This window comes from Puma concolor, chromosome C2 (assembly GCF_028749965.1).
Source record: "Puma concolor isolate L17-30 chromosome C2, mPumCon1.1.hap2, whole genome shotgun sequence".
NCBI lineage: Eukaryota > Metazoa > Chordata > Mammalia > Carnivora > Felidae > Puma > Puma concolor.
Genome location: NC_141675.1, coordinates 87,817,723 through 87,842,715, shown reverse-complemented (window position 1 = coordinate 87,842,715; position 24,993 = coordinate 87,817,723). Strand labels below are relative to the sequence as shown.

The 24,993-nt window shown below is 41.3% G+C and overlaps 2 protein-coding genes and 1 pseudogene across 3 annotated transcripts in view; 1 reads left to right on the top strand and 2 right to left on the bottom strand.

Moving 5' to 3' along the window:
• PCYT1A (phosphate cytidylyltransferase 1A, choline) overlaps positions 1-4,830 on the bottom strand; it is a 51,338-nt gene extending 46,508 nt beyond the window's left edge. The window contains exon 1 of one of the 2 annotated variants that reach the window (XM_086675117.1): positions 4,811-4,830. The gene's annotated coding sequence lies outside the window, so the exon portion shown is untranslated. Of the gene's footprint in view, positions 1-752; positions 910-4,810 lie in introns of those variants that run through there. The other variant, XM_025913342.2, reaches the window with a different exon arrangement.
• Positions 2,875-22,767, bottom strand: DYNLT2B (dynein light chain Tctex-type 2B). Its single transcript, XM_025913036.2, has 5 exons — positions 22,483-22,767; positions 19,488-19,621; positions 14,756-14,825; positions 4,811-4,874; positions 2,875-3,028 (listed from the first exon to the last, which is right to left on the bottom strand). Exons 1-5 carry the CDS (start codon positions 22,599-22,601, stop codon positions 2,981-2,983), a joined length of 435 nt encoding a protein of 144 aa, XP_025768821.1. The 5' UTR covers positions 22,602-22,767; the 3' UTR covers positions 2,875-2,980.
• LOC112849417 (large ribosomal subunit protein eL21 pseudogene) lies at positions 11,131-11,643 on the top strand (annotated as a pseudogene).
• Positions 22,768-24,993: the final 2,226 nt, after the last annotated feature.

Below are 24,993 nucleotides of genomic sequence, written 5' to 3'. Positions count from 1 at the left end.
CTGGAAATTTCTATTGTATTCCATTTTTTTGTTTTAATTCAGGTGCTATCCACTAAATGGACTTCACAACCCAATAATAGGATGGAACCCACAGTCCAGGAAATATTAATCTAGTCCAAACTTCCCATTCACTGATGAAGAAACTGTAGCTCAGTCCGGAGGTTACGTTTCCCAGCCACAAGATGTTTGTCCATAAAATTAAACTCGGGCCTGATAAGTCCCAGACCAGTGTTCTTTACACTAAATACCTTCTCTGCCCAGTCATGACCACCCAACCACAACCAGTGCCCAGACATAACCCTACAGTACCATGTCCAGTCACTGAGCCCACACTGCTGTCCAAGCCAGCCCCTCAAAGTTACTGCTGGTCGATCCCCCTGCGGCCGTGCCTTCAGTTCCCTTAGATCAGAGTCCCCTCACAGTCACTATCCATCGACCAGAGTCTCCTCCAAGTCATTGCCTCATACTTTCTCAATCGTAGTCCCTTCGCAGCCTCTGCCTCGCGCTCTCCGAGGTCAGAGTCCCTTCGCATTCACTGCCTCTGGGTCGCACGCTCCTCGCAAGCAGCTACATCTCGGTCACAGTCCCCTCGCTGTCACTGCCCCTCTGGGTCACAGTAGCCTCCACAGCCCCTCCTTACACTCCCTTCGCTGTCACTGACCCACTCTTTCAGTCAGTCTCCTCGCGGTCCTAGCCACACAGTCTGTTCTCTCAAAGACAGCCGCAAGGATATGCACACACCGGATCCTCACCTGCAGTGGTGAGGTCACGCTCCCGCCGGCCCCCGTCCCGTCGGATTTCTCCCAGGCGCCGCGTCACGGACAAGGGAAGTTGAGGAGGTTGCGGGGAGACGCCCGGGAAAGGCAGCTGACGGAACAGCGGGCCGGAAGTCCCGCCTACTGCCCGCCCTCTTGTCAATCCGACCGCGACACTTCCCTGAAAACCACGACCCCTGACACAGTAGTTCCGCCTCCACGGAGGCCCTTGGGGTGGAGTGGCTGAGCAGAAAACTCCAGACGCTAGAGACGAAGTGACTAAGGGTCAGGTTCCATGCGGAACTGCAGTTTGAGGTAAAGACGCCTCCTCGCGAGGAGATACGACTGTGAACTGTCGCGCCTGCTCCCTGGCAGTCAGTCACGATGCGTTAAGCCGGCGGCTTCCCTTTCGCCCCGCTCCGGGCCAGGTTCCTCCGGGGAGGACCTGTCTGCTCTGTCTCCAGCGTCTGGTGCAGGGCAGATGGCCGTGACGCCTTCCACCGGAGACCCCTGGGCGACTGCTCCAACACGGCACCACCTTTGCCCTACTCGGTCTTGTAGGGAGAATTCGTGTCCGGCAATCAAGTCCTGTAGTAACCTGTAGCTGGTTTTCCTCCTGTTATTTCTGACCCAGGTTGGCTCACGGAAAAATGATCAGTAGGAATCAACCGAGGGCTAGTTGAGCAGGAGCGGATTCAAGGGAGGCCAACTGGTAGGAAATCACATGTAGGAGGGTATCTGGTGAAGAAAAACGTTTTCCTTTGCTAGAATGAACCTTTGGAGGGGTCCCTTTTGATTCCACAGATGTAAGACCCAATGTCATGAGAGAAGAATGTAAAAGAACTTTTTGATGTATTTATTATTTTTTGTCTACATGCCTGACTTGAAAGTGGCTGAGAAGTGGGTAGATACTTATGCCTCTGCTAAGGAGCCTCCAGGGAGAAAGAGGATTTACTGTAACCCTTTCCCTTTTCAATTTCAATGAGTTATTTGAACATAGCCTACAGACTAAGGTGCTCCAAATAAGGACTGACTGCTAGCTGGAAAAGACATCAGGAACTACAAGGAAGGGGGCGCCTGGGTGGTTTAGTCCGTTGAGCGTCCAATCATCAAGTCTTGATCCCCCAGCTCCTGAGTTGAGTCTGGGATGGGGCTGACAGTTTACTGTCAGCACGGAGCCGCTTTGGATTCTCTGTCTCCCTCTCTCTCTGCCCCTCCCGCACTCACACTCTCTCTCAAAAATAACATTAAAAAAAAAAAAAAGTAGGGGCGCCTGGGTGGCTCAGTCGGTTAAGCGTCCAACTTCAGCTCAGGTCATGATCTCACAGTTCGTGGGTTTGAGCCCCATGTGAGGCTCTGCACTGACAGCTCAGAGCCTGGAGCCTGCTTCAGATTCTGTCTCCCTCTCTCTCCCTCTACCTCTCCCCCACTCACACTCTGTCTCTCAAAAATAAATAAACTTTAAAAAAAATTTTTTAAGTAATTACAAGCGGAACATCACCACAAAGACAGTGGGAGTGTGGGTAGTAACAATAATCTCAGAGTCTTTAAGAAGGGCTAATTTCATACAGAACTTGGACAATGTCGCTGACGCTGTGGGCAAACCCTGGAAAAAAATCAATGTGTGTTTAACCTAATAAGCTGTGTAAGGTGCAGAGTCGCAATAGCTAAGCAAAAATACTGGATGAGAGATAAAGACAATAATTCAAAATGTATGAAAAAAACTTGATGCACAAATAAATTCATTTCAATGTTATTTATAATAGTAAAAAATTATAATCAGTCCCTTACAAAGGAAATGGGAAAAATAACCAATGTATAACCTAACAGACTAAGTGCAGCTATTAAATTATGCTTATCAAAATCACAACAATGCAAATAAAATGACATGAACCCTGCACATGACACTAGAAGTGAAAAATCAGCGTACAAAATTGAATATATGATTTTTTTTAATCCTGCAAATATAAAAAACACTGGTAGAAAATATACCCAAATATTTACAATTTGGTACAATGTTTGAACAACTGAAATATGGATTCTCCCCACTTTGCAAATACAGTGAGAACATATTACAACAAAAATCAAAACATGAAAATATAAGGCCTAAAACTCAGACTCAGTTGCCAAACTGCCAAATTATCTTTATTTTGTTGAGATATTTAACAGTATAAAAAAGTTCATATTTCTTCATGGTCATTATCTTCATCCAACTTTTCAAAGATTCAATAGTAGAAACAGCCGAATGCCGCTACAACACAGAATAAACTGTCCTAAAAAGCAAGCAAAACAGAAAACACACAAATCCAGAACATTAGTACTAATTAAGGGCTAAGGTAGCATAGGCAACTGAAATTAACATCATCTCAGATCTTTGCCAATTTTCAATCATGAAGGTTTTTTCTTCTTCAATAAAGGGTTTCCAGATTAGAGCCATAAACTTGCTTGCCTCAGGGTAACTACAAAATTGCTTGCTCAAAGGGTAGGATGGGTAAAGAATTAGATTTTTTGAAGGTAGAAGTAAAATGCAAACTAATAAACTTTATGTAATTCGTATTTGTAAGTATTCCCATTTTCCCTGATTTATCACAGAAATAACAGTGTATGAAATACCTTGAGTTTCTTGGAGTAAATGCATAACTATATTATAACATCACAGATAAAAATAACAGCACCTTGTCATAAATTCTGGATAAGGGCAAATGGTCTCTGGGTGTCTATTCTTAACTGATAAAATTCATTTATCCATCTTTAACTTGGAATCACAAAATGTTTTCCAAATCCCAGTTAAACTTGTTAAAACAGCTTTTAGGTAATGATTACAGGAGATCCACCTGCCTCAGCAACTCCTGACCAACAAATCTCTCCTCCAGCCTAGTACTACTGGCAGAAAAACAATCTAAACTCAAGTATCTGATTACTAACCAAAGCAAAATTCTTTGGTTAGCTCAGTTCTCTGCCTCCTTGGGTAGAATAACTATGAACTGTGTTCTACAACAGTGCTATCTGTGGTGAGAAATTTGTTTTTGCTTTAATTTTTCGGGCCCTTATGGACTGATGCTTTTGTAAAATACAATAAAAATTAATAAGCACAAAAATGAAATGAAAAAAGAAACATACAAAATACAGCCTAAACATTTTATTATTAGATTTAATCAATATAAATTGCTTTGTCAAATTTCTGTAAGACTTTCTAAACTCTTACACTCTATTTATGTACTTGTTTCATGAAGGACCTGGAAACAGGACAAGGACTAGCACTGGTCTGCGGATCCCACTTTGGCCACTGTTCTACAGCGCCGCCCAGAGCTCTCCTGAGACCCAGTCCAGTTATCCACAGCAATTATAGGAGCAATAACATGTACTTTTCTCTCTCCTGTCTCATGTCCTCATCCTCTATCAGTGCTTCCTGGGATCTCCCCCCAAATAAACAAAATAAGCTCTGAAAATGAGACCTAAATATACACTTGACTCAACAAATTGGACTAAAGATATAGCAGACTAAGTCAGCACCCTAAACCAGGCTCCGAAAAATTATTTTTATTTATTTTTAAAAATGATTCGTAGACATCTATCCCACCAACCTTGCACTCTAAAAGCAGATCCTGGTCATCTTTATTAAGTAATAACTGAAAACTAAAGTTTTAAATTAATTATTTGTTAATGTGAGCATTGTCTGACCTCCCACTGGTTTATAAGCTCTCTACAAGCAGAAACCATGCCTGTCTTATTCATCATTTTATCCCTAGCACCTCTTCTTTGTAGTTAGCCAAGTGCTATATGTCTGTTAGCACTGAATAAACAATCTGATATTCTCAAAATCACACTTGTGAAGAGTTATGTCATCAGCACAGCTACAAATCTCCTGGCCTATTAGCAGCACATTAGGTTTCTCCTGCTTTAGTAACATAGTAAAGGAACAGTAAAATCATCTCATCCAGGAGTTTAAGACAAACATCTAAAACTGAAGTGTCCTCATATCTTAATAATATTAATTGGATTTGGAATATCCACATGTCCTTGGAAAGGACAGAAAGGCTTCCAAATGGACTTACATTCATGAAAACATCATGAATATAGTTGTCAGTGTCAGCATCCCAGAAACAGCGAGCAGCCATGCTGAAAAGTCAGAGAATGAAGAATTATAAACAATATAACAAGGATCTGACTTGCATATATTTGCCATGAGCAAAAGTTTTCCTTGATACATTCTTGTAGATCAGTGTTTCCAAACCCTTTCACAGGTTGGCATGCAGAAAATCCTATTTGTATACAGCAGAACATACTGGGTAAACCAAGAGGGACAGGAATCATAGATGTCACTGGAGGTGACAGCCCATGGGCTCTCACAGCCTCAGACTCTGGCTGCCTGAAAGCTTAAGGGGTCAATACTTTTAAGTCCTTGGTGTTCTGGGTGGGAAGCTCTGTTATAGATTACTTCAGCCAAGATATTTTTGTGGAACTTTAAGAGGAAATTAATACCTAAGAATTATGACTGAAATGAGCTCAATCCTGCAAAATAATATTAAAAAGTAGGTCTAGAAAGGACCCAATAGATTATTTAATCCAACCTGATCATTTTGTAGAGTTCCAGAAAAGGATAAACTCTGAACTAGAAATCTTCTAACTACTTCTACACCCAGTATTGTCTCTACAGAATTGCTATGCTACCTCTGAATTCTCAAATTGGCCATTCTCCTCTACCCAAATCTTGAGTAAGAAAGAATGTTAGGCAAAATAAAAGCCAATTAAAAAAATGGAAACAGGGGTGCCTGGGTAGCTCAGTAGTTAAGCGTCCAACTCTTGATTTCGGCTCAGGTCATGATCTCACAGTTCATGAAATCAAGCCCCACGTCAGGCTCTGTGCTGAGCATGGAGTCTGATTGGGATTCTCTCTCCCTCTGCTCCTCTCCCACGTTCATGCACTCTCTCTCTCTCTCTCTCAAAATAAGCATTTTTTAAAAAATGGAAACAACTATGGGCTGCCTGGCTGACTCAGTCAGTAGAGCATATGACTATTGCTGTTGGGGTTGGGGGTTCGAGCCCCATGTTACATGTAGAGATTAGTTAAAAAATGAATAAAATTTTGAAAAATAAATAAATAATGCAAACAACTTAAATGCATAGTAGTAAGTGGTCGATGAAATTATGGTATTTCATGGTAATGAAATTCTATGCTACCAGCTGCCATTAAAGAGACATCTTACAAAGATCTTTTACAAAGATGTTTACAAACTTTACAAAAATTAAAATACATTCACAATATAAAGTGAAAAAACTAATTATAAATGTTTTACATTTTTATTAACTGTATATATATGAGTCATCATTACCATTTATTGAGCACTTTGTGCCTGCCACTAGTCCAAGTGCTTTACATGTATTAACTCATTTAATCCTGTGAAGTAGGTACTGTTATTACACTAATTTAGTAAATATGGAAACTGAATATTAGAGAAATTAAGTAAACTTGCCCAAGGTCAAACAAATAGTAAATGACAAAGTCTGGCTTTGAACCTAGGCAGTTCAGCTTCAAGTTATAGAGAAAGATAACACATGTACCATATTAATATTGGTTCATTTTTGAAAGTGCTTTTTTAAAGTTTTGCATAGAAGAGTCTCCCAACCTAGTATTCCACACATTATTATTTTTTTAATGTTTATTTATTTATTTTGAGAGAGAATGAGCACCTGCACAAGCAGCAGGTGGGGCAGAGAGAGAGGACAGAGAATCCCAAGCAGGCTCCATGCTGTCAGTGTGGAGCCCAATGCAGGGCTCAGTTCCACCAACCTTGAGATCATGGCCTGAGCCAAAATCAAGAGTCAGACACCTAACTGAATGAGCCACCCAAGTGCCCCTTACACATTCTTAAGTGAAAAAAAGTTCCATCTCTTTCCAAACTGCAACAGTAACAATGTGAAATAAAATTAACCTACTTAATTCATCACCAACAAGTATCTATTTAGCAGCTACCATATGCCCAAAAAGAGAAAAATCTGTGTCAATCCTCAAATAACTCCCAATTTAATTAGGTGAAAAAAATTAACACACATAAAAAGAATAAGATAATGTATGGTTGATGCTAATTTATCGGTTATTAGGATTCGAAAGTATTGTAAAGTCTGTTTAGTCCAAGCCTAATTTTCACATTTGTACTAAATTTGTAGAAGTGCCACAGACATTTAGAGAATTTAGATAGGAGAAAAAGTCAAAAAAGAGTTAATGAAGGATGTTACTTAAGCTAAGTAGCCCCAAAGAAGGCAGGAATATAAACATTTACTTAACAAACATTTATTGAGGGTCTATTACATATGAAGCAAAGTGCTAGGTACAAATGATAAAAAGATGCAAAAAAACACAATCCTTGCTTTCAAAATTTGGTCTATATATCATTTGCCAATAAAAGGAACTAGGGACTTCTCAGAGAAATGGCCAATGCTAGGGCCTGGGCTAGAAATGTATAAGACAAACCTGGGACTTCAGGGTCACACCCAAACCCTGGGCTATACATACATACATACATACATACATACATACATACATACATACATACAAAGCTATATTTAAGTGTAAGTATTTGTGTCAATAGGACTGAGAAGAAGTATGATGGAACGGTTTGTAGAGGCCTATGTTCCCCCCAAGATCAGTTAGTGAGGCTGGATTAAGTGAATCAGAATGCAGCTGAAGCAAGTTAAGACCAGGGAAGCCAAAATTCCAGAGAGAGGTGAACTGCTAGGAGGTAAGCGGATATCCTGCATCAGAATTCTTCCTGCGGCATTTGCCAAGTCCAGGCACAGGACTAAAAGCTAAGAAACCAGGCTTTTCCCAGCTAGAGAACCAATTACTGAGGGAAAAAGAAACCAGCAGTACTGTTGGCAGCTAAGAAGATAAAACTGGAGACTTAAGGAACCAAGATTACTGTGAAAAAGGAGAGAGTAGAACTGAGCCTGTCACATGGTAGGTTTTCCCCTCAAGACAGGTGCTGAATTTTGAAACTGAAAGCCATGTGTGGTAGGCAAAATAACGCCCTCTCACCAAATGTATCTATGTCCTAATGCCCCAAACCTGTGAATAGCTACAGTATACGAGGAAAAAACTCTTATAGATATATTATTAAGGATCCTGAGATGGGGAGATTATCCTGGATTATACAGGTGGGTTCAACGTAATCACATGAGTCCTTAGAAAGGAGGAGGTGGGAGGGTCAGAGTCAGAGAAATATTTGAAGATGCTATGCTGCTGGCTTTGAAGATGGAGGAAGGGTTTACAAGCTAAAGAATACAGGCAATCTCTAGAAGTGGGAACAGGCAAAAGAAGGGATTCTCCCCTAGAGCTTCCAGAAGGAATGCAGTCTTTCCAATACCTGAATTTTCACTGAATGAAACCTGTTTTGGATTTATGATCTCCAGAACTATAAAATAATATTTTTAAGCCACTGGGTTTGTGGTAATTTTTTTTTCAGTTTGTTTGTTTATTTATTTATTTATTTTAGTAATCTCTACACCCAACATGGGGCTCGAACTCACAACCCTGAGATCAAGAGTCGCACACTCTTCCAACTCAGTCAACCAGGCACCTGTGATAATATTTTACAGGAGCAATAGGAAGCTAGTACACTAAACCAAAACTTTTGAAGTAAAGAATAGTTTTATGCTGAGGAGACAAGTAAAGAAGTCAGTACCTGATGGGGGTGGGGTCCCATCTGGACGGCTTCTTCAAGAAAGAAGGGTGAACTAAAGGCAGAGGGAGCCTCATCAAAAATGCAACCCAACCTCAACTCTGGTTAGTACCTGGCTGGATTAAGGTAAGCAGTTCACAGTCTATCTGAATGAAAAAGGAAAAGAGTAAATCCTCTCTGGAAGAAAATAATATTATCTGGAGGTTCTATAATTTTTTGACACAATGTCCAGGATTTAAACTAGGCATGCTAACACGGCCACATGAAGGATTACCAAGAAAAAAAAAAATCAACGGAAACAGAATCACACATGATCCAGATACTGGAGTAAGCAGACAGTGACTTTAAAATAACTGCTATGACCAAAATGTAAAAAGGGAGGAGAGAGGAAGGATGAAGAACTGGATAAAAAAAAATAATTTCATTGGCCTCACTGACCACTACCAGAGAGGTGCTGGAATGCATGGTGCTACTGGCTGGCAGTCAGAGCTGTGACCAGGGCATTTGTGAAATGCATTGAACTGCAAAGAGGAACATGAGGACACTCTAGATGAATCAAATTGCAGCTGCCTCCCAGGAATGCAGCTTAAAGTACCAGCATTCATTGTCAATTTAATTCAGTGTCAGGTGTAGTTCACCAGGAAAGCACTTGCAGATCTAGTTACCTATGAACAAAAGACTTTTTTTTAATGTTTATTTATTTAGTTTTGAAGGTGGGGGGAGGCAGAGAGAAAGGGAGTCACTGACGCTTAAGCAGGCTCCACACCCAGCACGGAGCCCAATGCGGAGCTTGATCTCATGACCGGGAGATCATGACCTGAGCCAAAAGCAAGAGTGGGACAGTTGAGGCGCTCAGTTGGTTAAGTATCTGACTCTTGATTTTGACTCAGGTCAGGATCTCACAGTTCATGGGGTCAAGTCCCATGTCAAGCCCTGTGTCAGGCTCTGCGCTGACAGTGTGGTGACAGGAAGGATTTGCTGCTGCCTTGAGTGACGGGAAGGAGCCTGAAGGCATATTTTCCAGAGTGGTGCAGTATCACGGAGGGGGGGGTTCCAACACTGCCTGCCCTTCGCAGCTGAGTGTCTTAGGAAAAGGTTTCTTCCCCGCTGATGATCACAATAACTAAAATAGGGGCTAAAAATTAGTTGCCAACAGTGTGTAAGTTTGATCAGCAATTATATTAATTTACATTTTAGTAATAGGAGTGAGAGCAAGGCCCCTTCTGCCCTTGCGACAGATTCAGAAATCTCTTTCACAGAATGTGCAAATAATGCTCGTGTAGTATTAAAAAAAAATAATAATTTCACTAGAGAATTGGAATCTATAAAAAAGAATTAAAATGGATATTCTAGACCTAAAAAATATAATAACTGATATTAAGAATTCAGTCAGGGGCAAGGCACCTGGATGGCTCAGTCAGTTAAGCGTCCAACCTCGGCTCAGGTCATGATCTTGCTGTTCGTGAGTTCGAGCCCTGCTTTGGGCTCTGTGCTGAAAGCTCAGAGCCTGGGGCTTGCTTGGGATTCTGTGTCTCCCTCTCTCTCTGCCCCTCCCCCAATCATGCTCTGTCTCTCTCTGTCTCAAAAATAAACATTAAAAAAAAAAAAAAGAATTCAGTCAGGGGCACTTGGGTGGCTCAGTTTAGTTAACTGTTCAAGGTCAGCTCAAGTCATGACATCACGGTTCGTGGGTTCAAGCCCCACATCAGGCTCTGTGCTGACAGCTCAGAGCCTGGAGCCTACTTCAGATTCTGTGTCTCCCTCTCTCTCTCTGCCCCTCCCCTGCTTGCACTCTCTCTCTCGAAAATAATTAAACACTGAGAAAAAAAAAAGGAATTCAGTCAGTGAGTTGAATATCAGATTAGATACAACTGAAAAGAGAACACATTAACTGAAAGACAGGTCAACAGAAAAATATCCAAAAGCAGGGCACCTGGGTGCCTCAGTCAGTTAAACATCTGACTCTTGATTTTGGTTCAGGTCATGATCCTACAGTCATGAGATCTAGCCCCTCATCTGACAGTGGAGAGCCTGCTTGGGATTCTCTCTCTCTGCCCCTCCCCCACTTACTCATGCATGCACGCACACACATGCGTTTTCTCTCTCTCCCTCTCTCTCTCTCTCTCTCTCTCTCTCTCCCTTCCAAAAAAGAAAAAAGAAAAAAATATCCAAAAGTTAAGTACAGAGAGAAAACACAAAAACTCAGAGAAGAGCATAAAAGACATGCGAAATACAGTAAAAAGAGCATCTCCCTCTATATACAGGTAATTGGAGTACAAAAGGGACCACAGAAAGCAAACAGAGCAGAAGCAATACCTAAAAAGTTAATGGCCACACTTAGCACCCAGATGTTAGTTTCTAATGCTATTCTCCATAAAATGAACAAGAGCTCCTTGGAGAAATGGCTAACTCTAGGGCTGGTGCAGGGAATGAATAAGATGAAGCAGCTCATAGTGCCAGTAAGTAAAGAAGTGCTCAAGAAACCCCATAATAATAGTGGGGTATATCAAAGGGACACAGGAGTCAACTGAAAGAGGTGCCAATGGCCCAAGCTAGAACACTGAGTAATAAATAAGGTACAATTAGTAAATGCCAGAAAGGAAGTAACTCTCCAAGAAAAAACAAACCAATTTAACAATTAAATGGCAAGGTAAAAAAAAATGAGACAATGAGATAAAAGAGGGAGTAACCTCCTAGTAATTCGCCAAAATGACCAACACAAAGGCAAAGAGGAGGGGTACCCGCTATATGTTCTCTAGGCTTTTTAGAAAACATGGAGTTGTTCCTTTGGCAACATACATGCCAATCTACAAGAAAGATGATATTGTGGACATCAAGGGAATGGGAACTTTTCAAAAAGGAATGCGGCACAAATGTTACCGTGGCAAAACTGGAAGAGTCTACAATGTTACCCACCATGCTATTGGCATTGTTGTAAACAAACAAGGGCAAGATTCTTGCTAAGAGAATTCATGTATATATTGAGCACATTAAGCACTCAAAGAGTCAAGACAGCTTCCTGAACCGTGTGAAGGAAAATGATCAGGAAAAGAAAGAAGCCAAGGAGAAAAGCACTTGGGTTCAACTGAAGCGCCAGCCTGCCCCACCCAGAGATGCACATTTTGTGAGAACCAATGGATCGGAGCCTGAGCTCCTGGAGCGCATTCCCTATGAATTCATGGCATGATAAATATATTTAAAAAAAAAAAGACCTCAAAACTAAAAATGTTACTCTTAATTGAGTAGAAGTGTGGTGTCCTCTCCCCCAAAGAAATATTCAAAGCAAACTTTGTGTCCGAATTCATTGGATGATGTCTTTATTCAAATTTGGTGGGTTTTGGGGCACCTGAGTGGCTCAGTTGGTTAAGCTTCTGACTTTGGCTTAGGTCATGATCTTGCAGTCCATGAGTTCGAAACCTGAGTCAGGCTTTGTGCTGACAGCTCAGAGCCCGGAGCCTGCTTTGGATTCTGTGTCTCCCCCCCGCCCCCGCCCTCCCCTGCTCATGCTCACTCTCTCTCTCTCTCTCTCTCAAAAATAAACATTAAAAAAAAAAGAGAGATGTATCAACTAAATGCAATGTGTGAACTTTATCTGAATCCTGATCTGAACAAATTGTAAAAAAAAAATACACATACATAAATACATACACTTAAATACATATTCATATATGTATACAGTGACCCTTGAACAACCTGGGCTGAAATGCACAGGTCCACTTATGTGCAGATGTTTTTTCAATAAATACAGTACAGTACTGTAAATGTATTTTCTCTCTCTTATAATTTTGTTAGTAACATTTTATTTTCTTTATATATTTATTTAATATATACTGTATTATAAGAATACAGTATATAATACCTATATAAAACATGTGTTAATCGACTATTTACATTATCATTAAGGCTTCCAATCAATAGTAGGCTATTAGTAGTTAAGTATTGGGGGAGTCAAAGTTATATGCATATACAAAAAGTTATTTTTGATTGTGCAGGGGTTGGCACCACTAACCCCCACATGGTGCACAAGAGTTAACTATATATGAGACAACTGGGGATATTTGAACACTACCTGAATATTTTATAATATTCAGGACTGGCAATATTTTAGATGTGATATTTTATTATGTTAAAAAGGGTCTTTAGGGCATCTGGGTGGCTCAGTGGGTTAAGCATCCTACTCTTGATTTTGGCTCAAGTCATGATCTCACGCATCGTGGGTTCGAGCCCCGCATTGGGCTCTGTGCTGACAGTGCAGAGACTGCTTGAGATTCTCTCTCTCCCCCTCTCTCTGCCCCTCCCGTTCTCTCTCTCTCTCAAAATAAATAAACATTTTTTAAAAATAAATAAAATAAAAAGGGTCTTTACATTTTAGAGATATCGTATATTGTTGTATTTACAAATGAAAGGTATGATGACTGGAATTTGCTTCAAAATAATCTGATGGGACAGGGAGAGTAGGCAGAGGGATAAATAAAACAGTATCTGTATGGGCTTATAAACTTTGAAGCTAAATGACAGAAAAATGGGAGTTCCTTAGTCCCTGTACTTCTGCGTATGTTTGAAATTTTAGATGATAAAGGTTTTAAAAAAGGAGGGGGGGGGGAGGCCTTGAATGCTACGCTTTAGAATTTGGCCTTATCACATTTAACAAAGTCAATCACAACCCGTTCAAGGAGTTTATACCTGACAGGGTTTAAAATAAATTCTAAAGAGTTCATGGAAAGAAAATGAGGTGTACTTCTGAAAGACTGCTCTAGCAGGCAAAATGAAATGCAGAGGAGAGAGATCAGAGTCTGGAAATGCTGATAAGGGGTTGCCAAGTAACCCTGGCATCCAGATTACAGTGCATACAGTAGGAGAGACTAACGGCTAAACAAGACAAAAGAGGACTCCGAGGTTTTAAGCCAGAGTCAACAGAACCTTGGTAATACTGTGAAAGAGAAATTAAAATGTCAGGTTGACGAAAGGAGAAGAAGGGAGAAGAAATTTACAACTGTACAACAAGTTGAAACTGGCGAGATAAACTAGTAAAGTATTTCTTTATGTCTTGGAGGTGAGAAATTCTCCTGAAGCCTTTTGACCAAATGGTAGAGGGCACCACAGTGAAGAGTACTGCACCACGAGTCAGAAAGCTAGGCTCTGTTAGTTAATCTGACACCAGCCAGATAAATAATTTTGGGCAAAATATAGTGATCCTCATAAGTGTCATCTATAAATTAAGGAGAGTGGACAGTAGAAAATATCCATAGTCCCTTCCAAATCCAACATTCCATAGTAAAAATTCTCACTCATAATATATACAAGGTTTTTTTTTAATTCCTTTAACAAATATTTTAATTTTTTTTTAATAAAATACTATACTAAGCACTGTTTGCAAAGGGAAATGTGAGATTAACACTTGGGCACAGGAAAAGAGAGGAAATACAGATTTTGAACTCACTAATACATGAACGACAGTTTGAGGTCATGACAATGAATGAGTTCATTGAAAAAGCATTGAGAAGAGCCCAAGAACAAGAAGTGAGCCTTGAAGAAAGCTCACAGCTGGCGATGTAGGGGAGAAAGGAACCAGGGAAGGAAAGACAATAATCAGTTAGAAAAATAGAAGAGAAACAAGTTAGCTAAGTGACATCAGGGCCAAAAAAAAAAAAAAAAAAAAAGAGTGAATTTTAAGAAATAAAAGCTCAGGGGCGCCTGGGTGGCTCGGTAGGTTGAGCATCCAACTTCGGCTCAGGTCAAGATCTCACGGTCTGTGAGTTCGAGCTCCGCATCGGGCTCTGTGCTGACAGCTCAGAGCCTGGAGCCTGCTTTGGATTCTGTGTCTCCCTCTCTCTCTGCCCCTCCCCTGCTCATGCTCGCTCTCTCTCTCTCTCTCTCTCTCTCTTTCAAAAATAAATAAACATTTAAAAAAAAGGAAAGAAAGAAATAGAAGCCCAGGCCAAGAATAAGAAGTAAGAAAGGGTTACCAGATATGCTAATAAAGAGGTCTCAGACAATGTTAAAGAAATTAATTTAGGAGATAGGAAAAAAACAGGCAAAAAGCAATTTAGGAAGAAACATATATACATGTTCCCATACTCTTTTTAGGAGCATATAAACCTAAACCCTATAGATACAACACAAAGTGTTACCTCACGGAGCTCACCCAGACTTGTCAACCTCACTGTTCAATACCCAGATCTTTTTGGTTCACAGCTGCATTTTGTAATGCTGCCTTTTCCTCTCACTCTCACAAAGACAAAATCTTTCTGAATTGTTAGGAGGATGAATACCTAATAAATATTTAAGAATAAAAACAAGAAGGAAAAACCAACTACTCACAATACTCCTTCACCTCTTTGTTCTCCAATCACTACTTGCACCACCATTTTATATCGGTCAAATCCCATTTCTAGAAAGAAAAATAAGAAGGTTATCTATAAGTAAAAGTGATAAAGTAAAAGTGATAAAGGCATAAGTAAAAGTGATAAAAGTGATAAATATGATGGTATATTTGCCTAGAAATGGATATAGGCATTCAGTCTATAAGCACTGACTGAGCGGGTTGATAAGTTGGGAGTCAGAGAGACTAGAGGGCAAATTTTACTTGGTGAGTAAGTCAGCTTACCAAGTGTGTAGCCTTAGACAAGTTATTTACCTTCTTGGCTTAAGTCTTCCACATCTGTTAAATGAAAAATATTATTACCTACCCTGGGGGTACACTGTGAGGTGAGATGAGATAAGCTATAGTACACTGACCTTAAAAACAAAACTGTCAGTTATTTTACCAGCAAAAAAATGAGTTTATTCGTGAAGGGCACAGAATTACAATTCAGGACATGAAAGCTACAGCAAAACCATTTGCAAGTCCAGAGAACAAAAAAGTCAGCTCTTTTGTAGAGGAAAGGAGGACACTGGGAGAGCTGTTATAAACAAAAAGTTCATTGGAGTAAATTGGGAGTTGAAAGTGTAGTGGCTTTTCATTGCCTGAATTTTGATGGTCTCTCATTGGCTGGTCTGTTGCTAGGCAAGCAGAAAATCTTTCTTTCTCCTGCTAGGGTAGTAAAGTATAGGCTGATAAGGAACGGTATGGTATTAGAGCTCCCCCTTCTGGCCTCCCAACTCCAACATTCTAGTGAGGTTTTGCTTTAGTAATTTTCACAATATGTAAAGCATCTGCAACAGTATTGATACATACTAGTTTCTCAATAGATCGCAGCTTCCTTTGTTTCTCTCCTACTCTAAGACAGGTGCTGGTAGGTCCTCAAAACACTGAAATAAATAAGACACTCTTCTTGCCTTAAAGAACTCACAGTAGCTGGGAAGGCAAACATGAAGAATAAAATAAAAATGCAATGTATTAATAATTCCAGGAATGGCATGTCTTTTAGGAACACAGGGCTGGCAGCTCCTTCCTTTGTTTGGACAGTGGGGAAGGGATGACCAGAAAAGGCTTCTTGGAGGATGAGATACACAAGCTGTGTTGAAAGACGAGTGGGAATTTACTAGGCAGACAATGTCTCTCCATTTTATGGAGAGGGAATATCATGTGCAAAGGCATAAGCTATGGGATATTTATTTTATTTTAATGTTTATTTCTTTTTGAGAGAGAGAGAGACAAAGTGTGAGTGGTGGAGAGGCAGAGAGAGAGGGAGACACAGAATCCAAAGCAAACTCCAGGCTCTGAGCTGTCAGCACAGAGCCCGACTCAGTGCTTGAACTCACAAACTGAGAGATCATGACCTGAGCCAAAGTTGGACGCTTAACTGACTGAGCCACGCAGGCGCCCCCAGAGTATGGGATATTTAGAAAACTGTAAGCTGCTCAGTAAGGGAGAAAAGAAAATAACAGTATAAGATTCTGAAGTATAATGGTGTGGCCTAGCACAACTCTGCTGCTTCCCCAAAAACTATACTGCTAAAGCAGCAAAATCCTGAAAATTCTCCGTAACACCAATGGAAAGAAGAAAACTGAATGGGCATCTTTATCTCCCTGCTCTTTTCTAACCAAAGACTAGTGGAAACAGTTGGGGGGAAAAAAAAGGAAAGGAAATGGGCAAAGTTGAAACAGAGCCAACTCTGATGAAAGTCTCCAGGATTATATAGTAAATTAGGCAAACAATCTGAAGACCACAGGTCTCCTCCCATGTGAAACATGAACCCTAATTCAGGATACTTAACAAAATCTAGGAGACAGAGCCCAAAACACTGCAGACAGTTCCATGGAACTTCCTCTTTTCTCTACTCACTTCTCTTCCTCCTTTTCTGATACCCATGCAGCTAGAATATTATATATACAGCCCTTAAATCATAGTTCTGAGGGAAAAATAAAATAATCTCAGATATAGTGGGAGAGTACAAAAAAAAAATCACCTATATTATGTCGAAGCAATTATGAAAAGAGCAAATGAAAAGATCTGAAAACCACACCACATCAGAATAAAATGGAAAGAAGCCAACTGGCAATATGCAATGATGCAGCAGCAAAAACAAACAAAAGAATAACAAGAAAGAAACACACTGTTTAAAAGACAAAAAAGGGGGCACCTGGGTGGCTCACTCAGTCGGTTAGATGTCCAACTTGAGCTCAGGTCATGACCTCGCAGTCCATGGGTTCAAGCCCTGCGTCGGGTTCTCTGATGACAGCACAGAGCCTGGAGCCTTGCTCCCAATTCTGTGTCTCTCTCTGCCCCTCCCCTGCTCGTGTTCTTCACAAATGATTCACAGTATAGAACAAAATTAGCTCATAAATTCAACAAAATAAGAACTTAATCAGATTATAAACAGCAGAAAAATGGAAAGGAAGATCACAGCCTGAAGAAACAAACTGAATCCTCACACATATCAGTATTTGTTTTCCTAAAGAAGAGAATCTAATAAATGCAACAGGAAATGTTTTCAGAGATAGAAGAAAATTTTCCTGACATGGAAAAAATAAAATCTGCAGATTGAAAGCTATAAAATTTTCACTACCAAGCCATATTCTAAAAAAGCTATTGAGGGGCGCCTGGGTGGCGCAGTCGGTTAAGCGTCCGACTTCAGCCAGGTCACGATCTCGCGGTCCGTGAGTTCGAGCCCCGCATCAGGCTCTGGGCTGATGGCTCAGAGCCTGGAGCCTGTTTCCGATTCTGTGTCTCCCTCTCTCTCTGCCCCTCCCCCGTTCATGCTCTGTCTCTCTCTGTCCCAAAAATAAATAAACGTTAAAAAAAAAAAAAATTTAAAAAAGCTATTGAGCATCAAGGTTAAGGATGGGATTCTTTAAGCAGAGGACATCAGGTGGCCTTAGATTTCTCTTCAGTAATATCCAATGCCAGAAGATAATGAAAAACGAGTCTACAAGATTCTCAGAAAATAAGTTATTACCTCAAAATATTATATTCATCCAAAACTATTTTGGTTTAAAGGCAAAAGGCAGACATCCTCGGACATGAAAAAACCCAGAGAATGTAGCATTTCTGAGCCCTTCCCGAAAAAAATTTACAACAAAATCTCATCAGGTAAGAATTGAACCAAAATAAAGAACTCAGCAATGGAAATGGCATGACAAAAGGACTAAGTAGTGAGCAATCATTTCATTTAAATACAGAACAAATGCAAAAAGAGAGAGAGAGAGGGAAAATGAATACTATACCACTATGTGAAATAAGTCTAAGGTATCCTACTGTTGTTAAAGTATTTATTTATCTGTATATATACATAGAAAAAGAGTGTGATATGTTCACCTGATATTAATGATTATCATTAAATATTGATATTTAATGTGGTGGTGGCATTTGGGATGATTTTCTAATTTTATGTATTTTTCTATACATTTAAATTTATTTATAATGGACATGTATCTTTTTTTACAATAATTTTAACAGTCAATTTTTATTAAAAAGTGAAAATAAAGGGGCACCTGGCTGGCTCAGTTGGTACAGCATGCAACTCTTGATTTTGAGGTCATGAGTTCATGCTCCATGTTGGGAACAGAGATTACTTAAATGAATAAATAAATAACTTTTTTAAAAAGTGAAGGGGTGTCTGGGTGGTTCAGTCAGTTAAGAATCTGACTCTTGATTTTGGCTCAGGTCATGATCTTATGGTCGTGCGTTTAAGCCCTGAATCGAGCTCTGTGCTGTTAGCGCAGAGCCTGCTTGGGATTCTCTGTTTCCCTCTCTCTCTCTGCCCCTCTCCCACCCATGCACACATGCTCACTCTCCCGCTCTCTCTCAAAAATAAATAAATAAAACTTTTTTTAAAAAGTGCAATAAAAATGCTAATATACAAACAGTAGTGATAGAAATCCACAGAATTTCTATTTTCTTCTTTGTACTTTTATATTTTTTTTAATCTCTAAAAACTGAAAAAAATTAAGAAACAGAAGAAAATACACCAAAATACTAAATAGTAGCTACCTTTGGGTAATGGAATTTTATATAATTTTTTTAAAAATTCATATGCGTATTTTTCTAGACTGTCTAGGTTAGTACAATGAAATATAACTGTTACATAGACATTTCCTTCCCTCCACAAAATGTTATATTTTTAAAAAGGTAGACAGAAAGGACTTTTCAGATGGTATGACATTATTAACAAAAAAAGACAGAGACAGAGGCCAAGGACACAGGAAGAAAAAGCACAAGGTGTGCTCTGTATACGTAGAGCTTAGCAGGAATGGAGAGTTGAGTAGGGCAACTAGTTAATGATTCAGCTGGAGAGATGGGCTGAGGTCAGACAGTGAGGGTATGAATGCCTAAGAGGCCTGCCTAAGGAACTGATATGTTGGTGAGAAAAACAATCAAGAATGATGGAAGAAAGGAGCCCTTGTAACTTCTGGTCTTTCCCATACTGGAATTTCTCAGACAGTGCTTGCCTACAATGTTTTATTTTACATCTTTACGCTCTCCCATTATCTGCAAAAACCCACATGCACAAAAGTTACCAAATAACTGAGAAGACTAGACACTGAAGAGAAATTTGTGTTTAAAAGAATGCATAGCGTATGACCCCTGTTTAAAGATGGGGAAGGAAACAAATAGGTAAAATTGAATGTTTGAAGGGAACATATCGTTTCCAATGACCATCACAATTACCTTTTAATTTATCTTTAACGGTTTCTGATAAACGTTTTGTGAGTTGAGGCATTTCTTCTGGAGAGTATTCAGCATTTGCCAGTTCCTCCTTAAGCACGGCATGGATACAATCTTTAACCACAGAGGGTCTGAACCTAAATGAAACAGTTTGAACAACTAATTGGTAACTCCAAAACTCCAATTTACCTTCACAGTCCAACTGCCCCCAGCTCTTTGCCACTAAAACAATGTAATCTTCCATTTTCATATTTTTTATTAAAAAAGTGATATAAGCAAATTAAGAAAACAAGTCATATTCCTGATTTATACTTCCAGCCCGGACCTTTCCCCTGAACTTCAGACCACACATTCCAACACATATTCCATCTGGATGTCTAACAGACAACTCAAATTTAATATATCCAACATTAAGCGTTTTTTTTTTTATTTGTTTAATGTTTATTTCTGAGAGAGAGAGAGAGCATGAGCGGGGAAGGAGCAGAGAGAGAGAGAGAAGGGGAGACAGAATCAGAAGCAGGTTCCAGGCTCTGAGCTGTCAGCACAGAGCCCAATGTGGGGCTTGAACTCATAAACTGTGAAATCATGACCTGAGCATAAGGAGGACACTCAACTGACTGAGCCACCCAGATGCCCCCGACATCAAGCTTCTGACCATCTCCCCTCCCCAGAATTGTATCAGTCAATGGTAACTCCATTCTTCCATTTGTTCAGGCCAAAAACCTTGATGTCAGTCTTGCCGTCTTTCTCTCTCACAAAACACATCCTGGTTCATAAGCAAATCTTGCTTAAATCATAAGCAAATCTGAAGCAGTTCTACATTCAGAATAATCTGAAATTCAATCACTCTCACCATCCACTGCCACCAGCTTGGTCCAAGCTACCTTTACCTCCTGCCTAGATTACAATGGCTCCTAACAAGTCTCTCTGTCTCTGCGTTTGCTCCCAGATCCTGTTTTCAACATAGCAACTAGATCGGTCCTGTTACAATATATGTCAGATCATGGCACTTCTCTATTCAAAGATACCCCAAATATTTCCCACCTCACTCAGAGTAAAAGCAGCATCCTAACTATGACTTGTACAGTCCCATATGTCTACCCTACCAAACTCTGACCTTGTTTTTTACTACTTTTCCCACTAGTTCTCTCCACTCTGGCCACACTGGCCTTCCCTATTTTCTTTGATCACACCAGGCATGCCAACCTCAGTGCTTCTGCACTTGCTGTGAACCTCTGCCTGAAGTGCAAGTCTCATTCTATATGCATAGCTACCTCCTCACTTCTTTCAAGTCTTTTTTTCAAAAGTCACCTTCTCTAAAACTTCAAATTGCCCTCCTATCACATCACTTCATAGCTCACTTCCCAGTACTGATTACTATCTCATACACTGTACAGTTCACTTGTGTTTGTTTGTTGTCCTTCTACCCAGCTGGAACGTAAACTCCATGAGAGCAGAAATTTCTATCTGCTTTGTTCACTGTTATATCCCCATTTCTCAGAACGGCACCCAGCACATAGGAAATAAATACTTTTTGGAGTAATGGATTACTGAATAAATGAAGACAGAAAAAAAAATCTCCCCTAATTTCACCACAGTAACAATACCATTAACATTTTTATTGTATTTATCATAGATTACAGCAGTAGGTTCATTTTCTGGGCTATATATTCTATCAGTTGATTTATCTATTACGTCCAAGTGACCAGAATGTTTTAGGTTTTGAGCTTATAATGTGGTATAATATTTGGTAGTATTGGTGGCCCCTTGTTAAACATTATTTTCTTTGCTCTCTTGCTGGTTATTCTCACAGATGAACTTTAGAATCACTGACAAACTTTCCAGGACTTGATCCGTTCAAAACGGGGTCTCCCTGTTATTAATAAACATACCATATCTGGTTCTTTTCCTTAAGCCTTTTTCATTCTCAGTGAACTGTTAAAAGTTTTGTTGAAACAAGTCACAAATAATCTCATAGGATTATTCCCACACAATATATATTTGTTAATCTTGTTCTGCTTTTGTTCCGTTTTACAACAGAAATGCAGGCAAACGGCAATCGATGCATTTAGATACTTTTACCAAGATAACTTAACATACAGTTTTATATGTCCATTCGACCCACCATAAAAATGCTGCATGAAATTTTTTATCACATTATAACCAAAGTTCCTGGCTTTCAGTATTTGCCAAGCATTTGATCAGCAACCTGGTGGCAAGCAAGAGGGGCTTTTTTTTTAAACGTATATATATTTTCTCATCTTGTGAAAATGAAGCGAGTGATAAGAGTCTACAGCCCTAGCAGACTCTCCCCTGCACTACACTGTGTACTTCAATTCTGGGAAACTATCGCGGTGGTGGGCCTAGAACATCCGGGTACTATCTGGGTAAGGCTTTATATACATACAGGTCCCGTACCCTGCAAAGGAGTAAGCGTATTCTGGCACACGTTTGCACACAGTAAGCGTGTGGCTGAATGGCATTCTACGCAAGGCTCTTCTTTACTGCTCTTCTCTCTATTCCATCCATCTCCTTTCCTCTGCTCACGTCCCAGGTCTCTTAGAGCCAACCATTTCCACTGCGCTAGCCTCAGGCGCTTCCGACGCCCTAACACTGCAACCGGAGACCGGGTCTTCAGCTGCCGGTAGCAGCTGAAAGCTCAAGAAAAATAGATTCCCGCCCTCCCGTCCCGCCCCCTCCCCGGCTGGCCCATGCGGCTCCAGACCCAGCCCCTCCCTCCTCTGCCGACTCATCTCGGTACTCCAACCCAACACCTTCTAAGTCCCAGCTCCGCCTCGCCCTCTCCAGCCCCGCCTCTCCTCCAGCCCCGCCCCTCCCTCTCCAGCCCCGCCTCTCTGCCCCAGCCTGCCCCCCCCCCGCCCCGCCCACTTCGCCGCTCCCCGCGCCCTTTACCGACGCTGAGGCTTCCAGGCGGGCTCTGCCTGCCTGACCTAACAGTCTCGCAGGTCGCCCCCACCACAACCCGTCCGTTACCCGCCTTTGCTGGAAAACGGGCCGCAAAATATAGGTATTCTCGGACTCCCCTGCGTTCTTCTCGGTCTCAAGCAACCCATCGGCCGTGCCTATAGACAAGGACGCCGCGGTCGTGGAGGTCATAGCTAGGGCTTCTTGGCCCAGTGTGTCGAGATGAAGGCCTGGCTGGTGGCGGCGCGGGACTCCGAAACCGTCGCCAGGGCGACAGCACCGCCCTTGGCCCTGACGTAAAGCGGCTGCGTGCTCCCAGCAGAGAGGCCCTCCCTTCTCTGCGGGTCTGGCGGCCCTCCCCAGCGCCTGCGCACCAGCTGCTGGGCGGAAACCGGCTGAGCTAAGGCGACCCTAACTTTGGCGCAGGGCTGTTGGAGCCTGTGGGGATCGCAAAGCGCTTCGAAGTTTGTCAGCGTTTATTAACCGCGCTACAATTTTAGGGAATTGACGCGGAACCTGAGGTTCATAGAGATCCAAGGATATAAGGCTATTGGGCGGCAGGGCTGTAAAAAAAGGGCATTCTCACTGTGGCCTGTGGGCAAGGCCAACCTTCATTTCATTATGCAAGACTTGTGAACGGGTTTTGTATTTTTAAATGATCGAAAAAAAAATCAAAAAAATGTTTCGTGACGCGTGAAAACTACACGTGAATTTAACATTTCAGTATCTGTAAAGTTCTGTTGTAACGTAGCTATGCTCGCTTGCACATGTGTGGCCGCTTTTGCACTGTATTGAGCGAATTGAGCAGTTGCAACAGAAACCATATGGCCCTTTACAGAAAAAGTTTGCAGTGCCCTGCTCTACTCCATAACTGCCAACTCACAGTTCCCCTAGCCTCACCCACACCATACTCTCCGTGCAAAATTCAGAAAGGAGTAGACATTAAGGTGTATTCCCCACTTACGAGCACCAGTTTCTGGTCCTGTTGTAGAAGACTGTAGTATCTTGGCCTCTACCAGCTTCAAAAACTAAGAAAAGAATTTCCCCCAGTATCCATCCAGGCTTCCTATTGGTTGGATTAACAAATTCCAGAACTTCCTTCTATAAGATGCAAAGGGAGTATTTCTATAAAAGTATACCTTTGCAAGCTCCAGTAGAGACTAATTTTACTATTCCAAGTTTTGGTTTACAATGTGTTTTCTTGATAGTATAGCCTAGATTGGTCTCCCCGAGTCCGGTAAACTCCCCTGAACTTCACCTTCCCAGTCCACCCTTCACAGTGCCCCCAGAATGGCTTTCCTTTGTCACTGCTCTGCTTGAAATCTGTCAGTGGTTCCTTAGGACCATCTCCCCAGCATTTGCTGCAAGTAAGACCTTTCATGATTTGGCAGGGTTGCTGAACCTTCCTCCTGGCACTGACCAGCAGACTGGGGTCTGTGCAAGGGCCGCAAGGCAGCTCAGTGCATGCCCTCAACCATGCCGTCTTTAACTGCCCCTTGATTCAGCAGCACTAGCCCCATCTTTGGCTGGGGTCATGCATCCACAGACTAGCCTTGCACAGAAATTCAATGTCTCCTAAGGGGCAGAGAGTGTTTTTCTCCTTACTATTTCACCAGCCTTAAGAAATCATACCCCTAGGAGCACCTGAGTGGCTTAGTAAGTTAAGCATCTGACTTTGGCTTGGGTCATGATCTCACGGTTAGTGGGTTTGAGCCCTGCATCGGGCTCTGTGCTGACACTCAGAGCCTGAAGCCTGCTTCAGATTCTGTGTCTCCCTCTCTCTGCCCCTCCCCAGCTTGGGCTCTGTCTCAATCTCTCTCTCCCAAAATAATAAATAAACATTAATTTTTAAAGAAATTTTTTAATGTTTTATTTATTTTTGAGACAGAGACAGAGCATGAGCCGGGGAGGGGCAGAGAGAGAGGGAGACACAGAATCCAAAGCAGGCTCCAGGTTCTGAGCTGTCAGCACAGAGCCTGACGCGGGGCTTGAACTCACGGACCGTGAGATCATGTCCTGAGCTGGAGTCGGACGCTTAACCGACTGAGCCACCCAGGTGCCCCAACGTTATTTTTTTTTTAAAAAGAAAGAAATCATACTCCTAGTACACCAACTTTTCCTCCCTTTTTATGATTTCTTCAGCTATATTTCTCTCACCCTACCTACTCCAGTCCAACTAAAAACACAGAAGATTAGGTGTGTAATTTAATTCAATAAACATTTTATTATTCCATCTGTGCTAGGGGCTGGAGATACAAAGGTGAATAAAACCCAGGCCTTGCCCTAAAGGGTGAACAGGAGAGCAATGGGCTAAACTTGTTACTTGTTACTACCTAAAGTGCCAGTTGCTACAACAGAAAGCTGAAGGCCAGCCAACTTATTCCCAAGATGGGCCCACTTTTCTCTGAGCAGGATCGTAAACAAGGCGACATCCTCTTCTTTCCAGGATGATATTCAAGAAGGCATTCACAAAGCAAGGGACCGACAACTTTTCTTCTTAACAAAATGTTAGCACTGTCCTGATGAACAGATTAACATAGGCCCTCCTGCCTAAAACCTGGTTGGAAGCCAAGCCAAGAGCCAG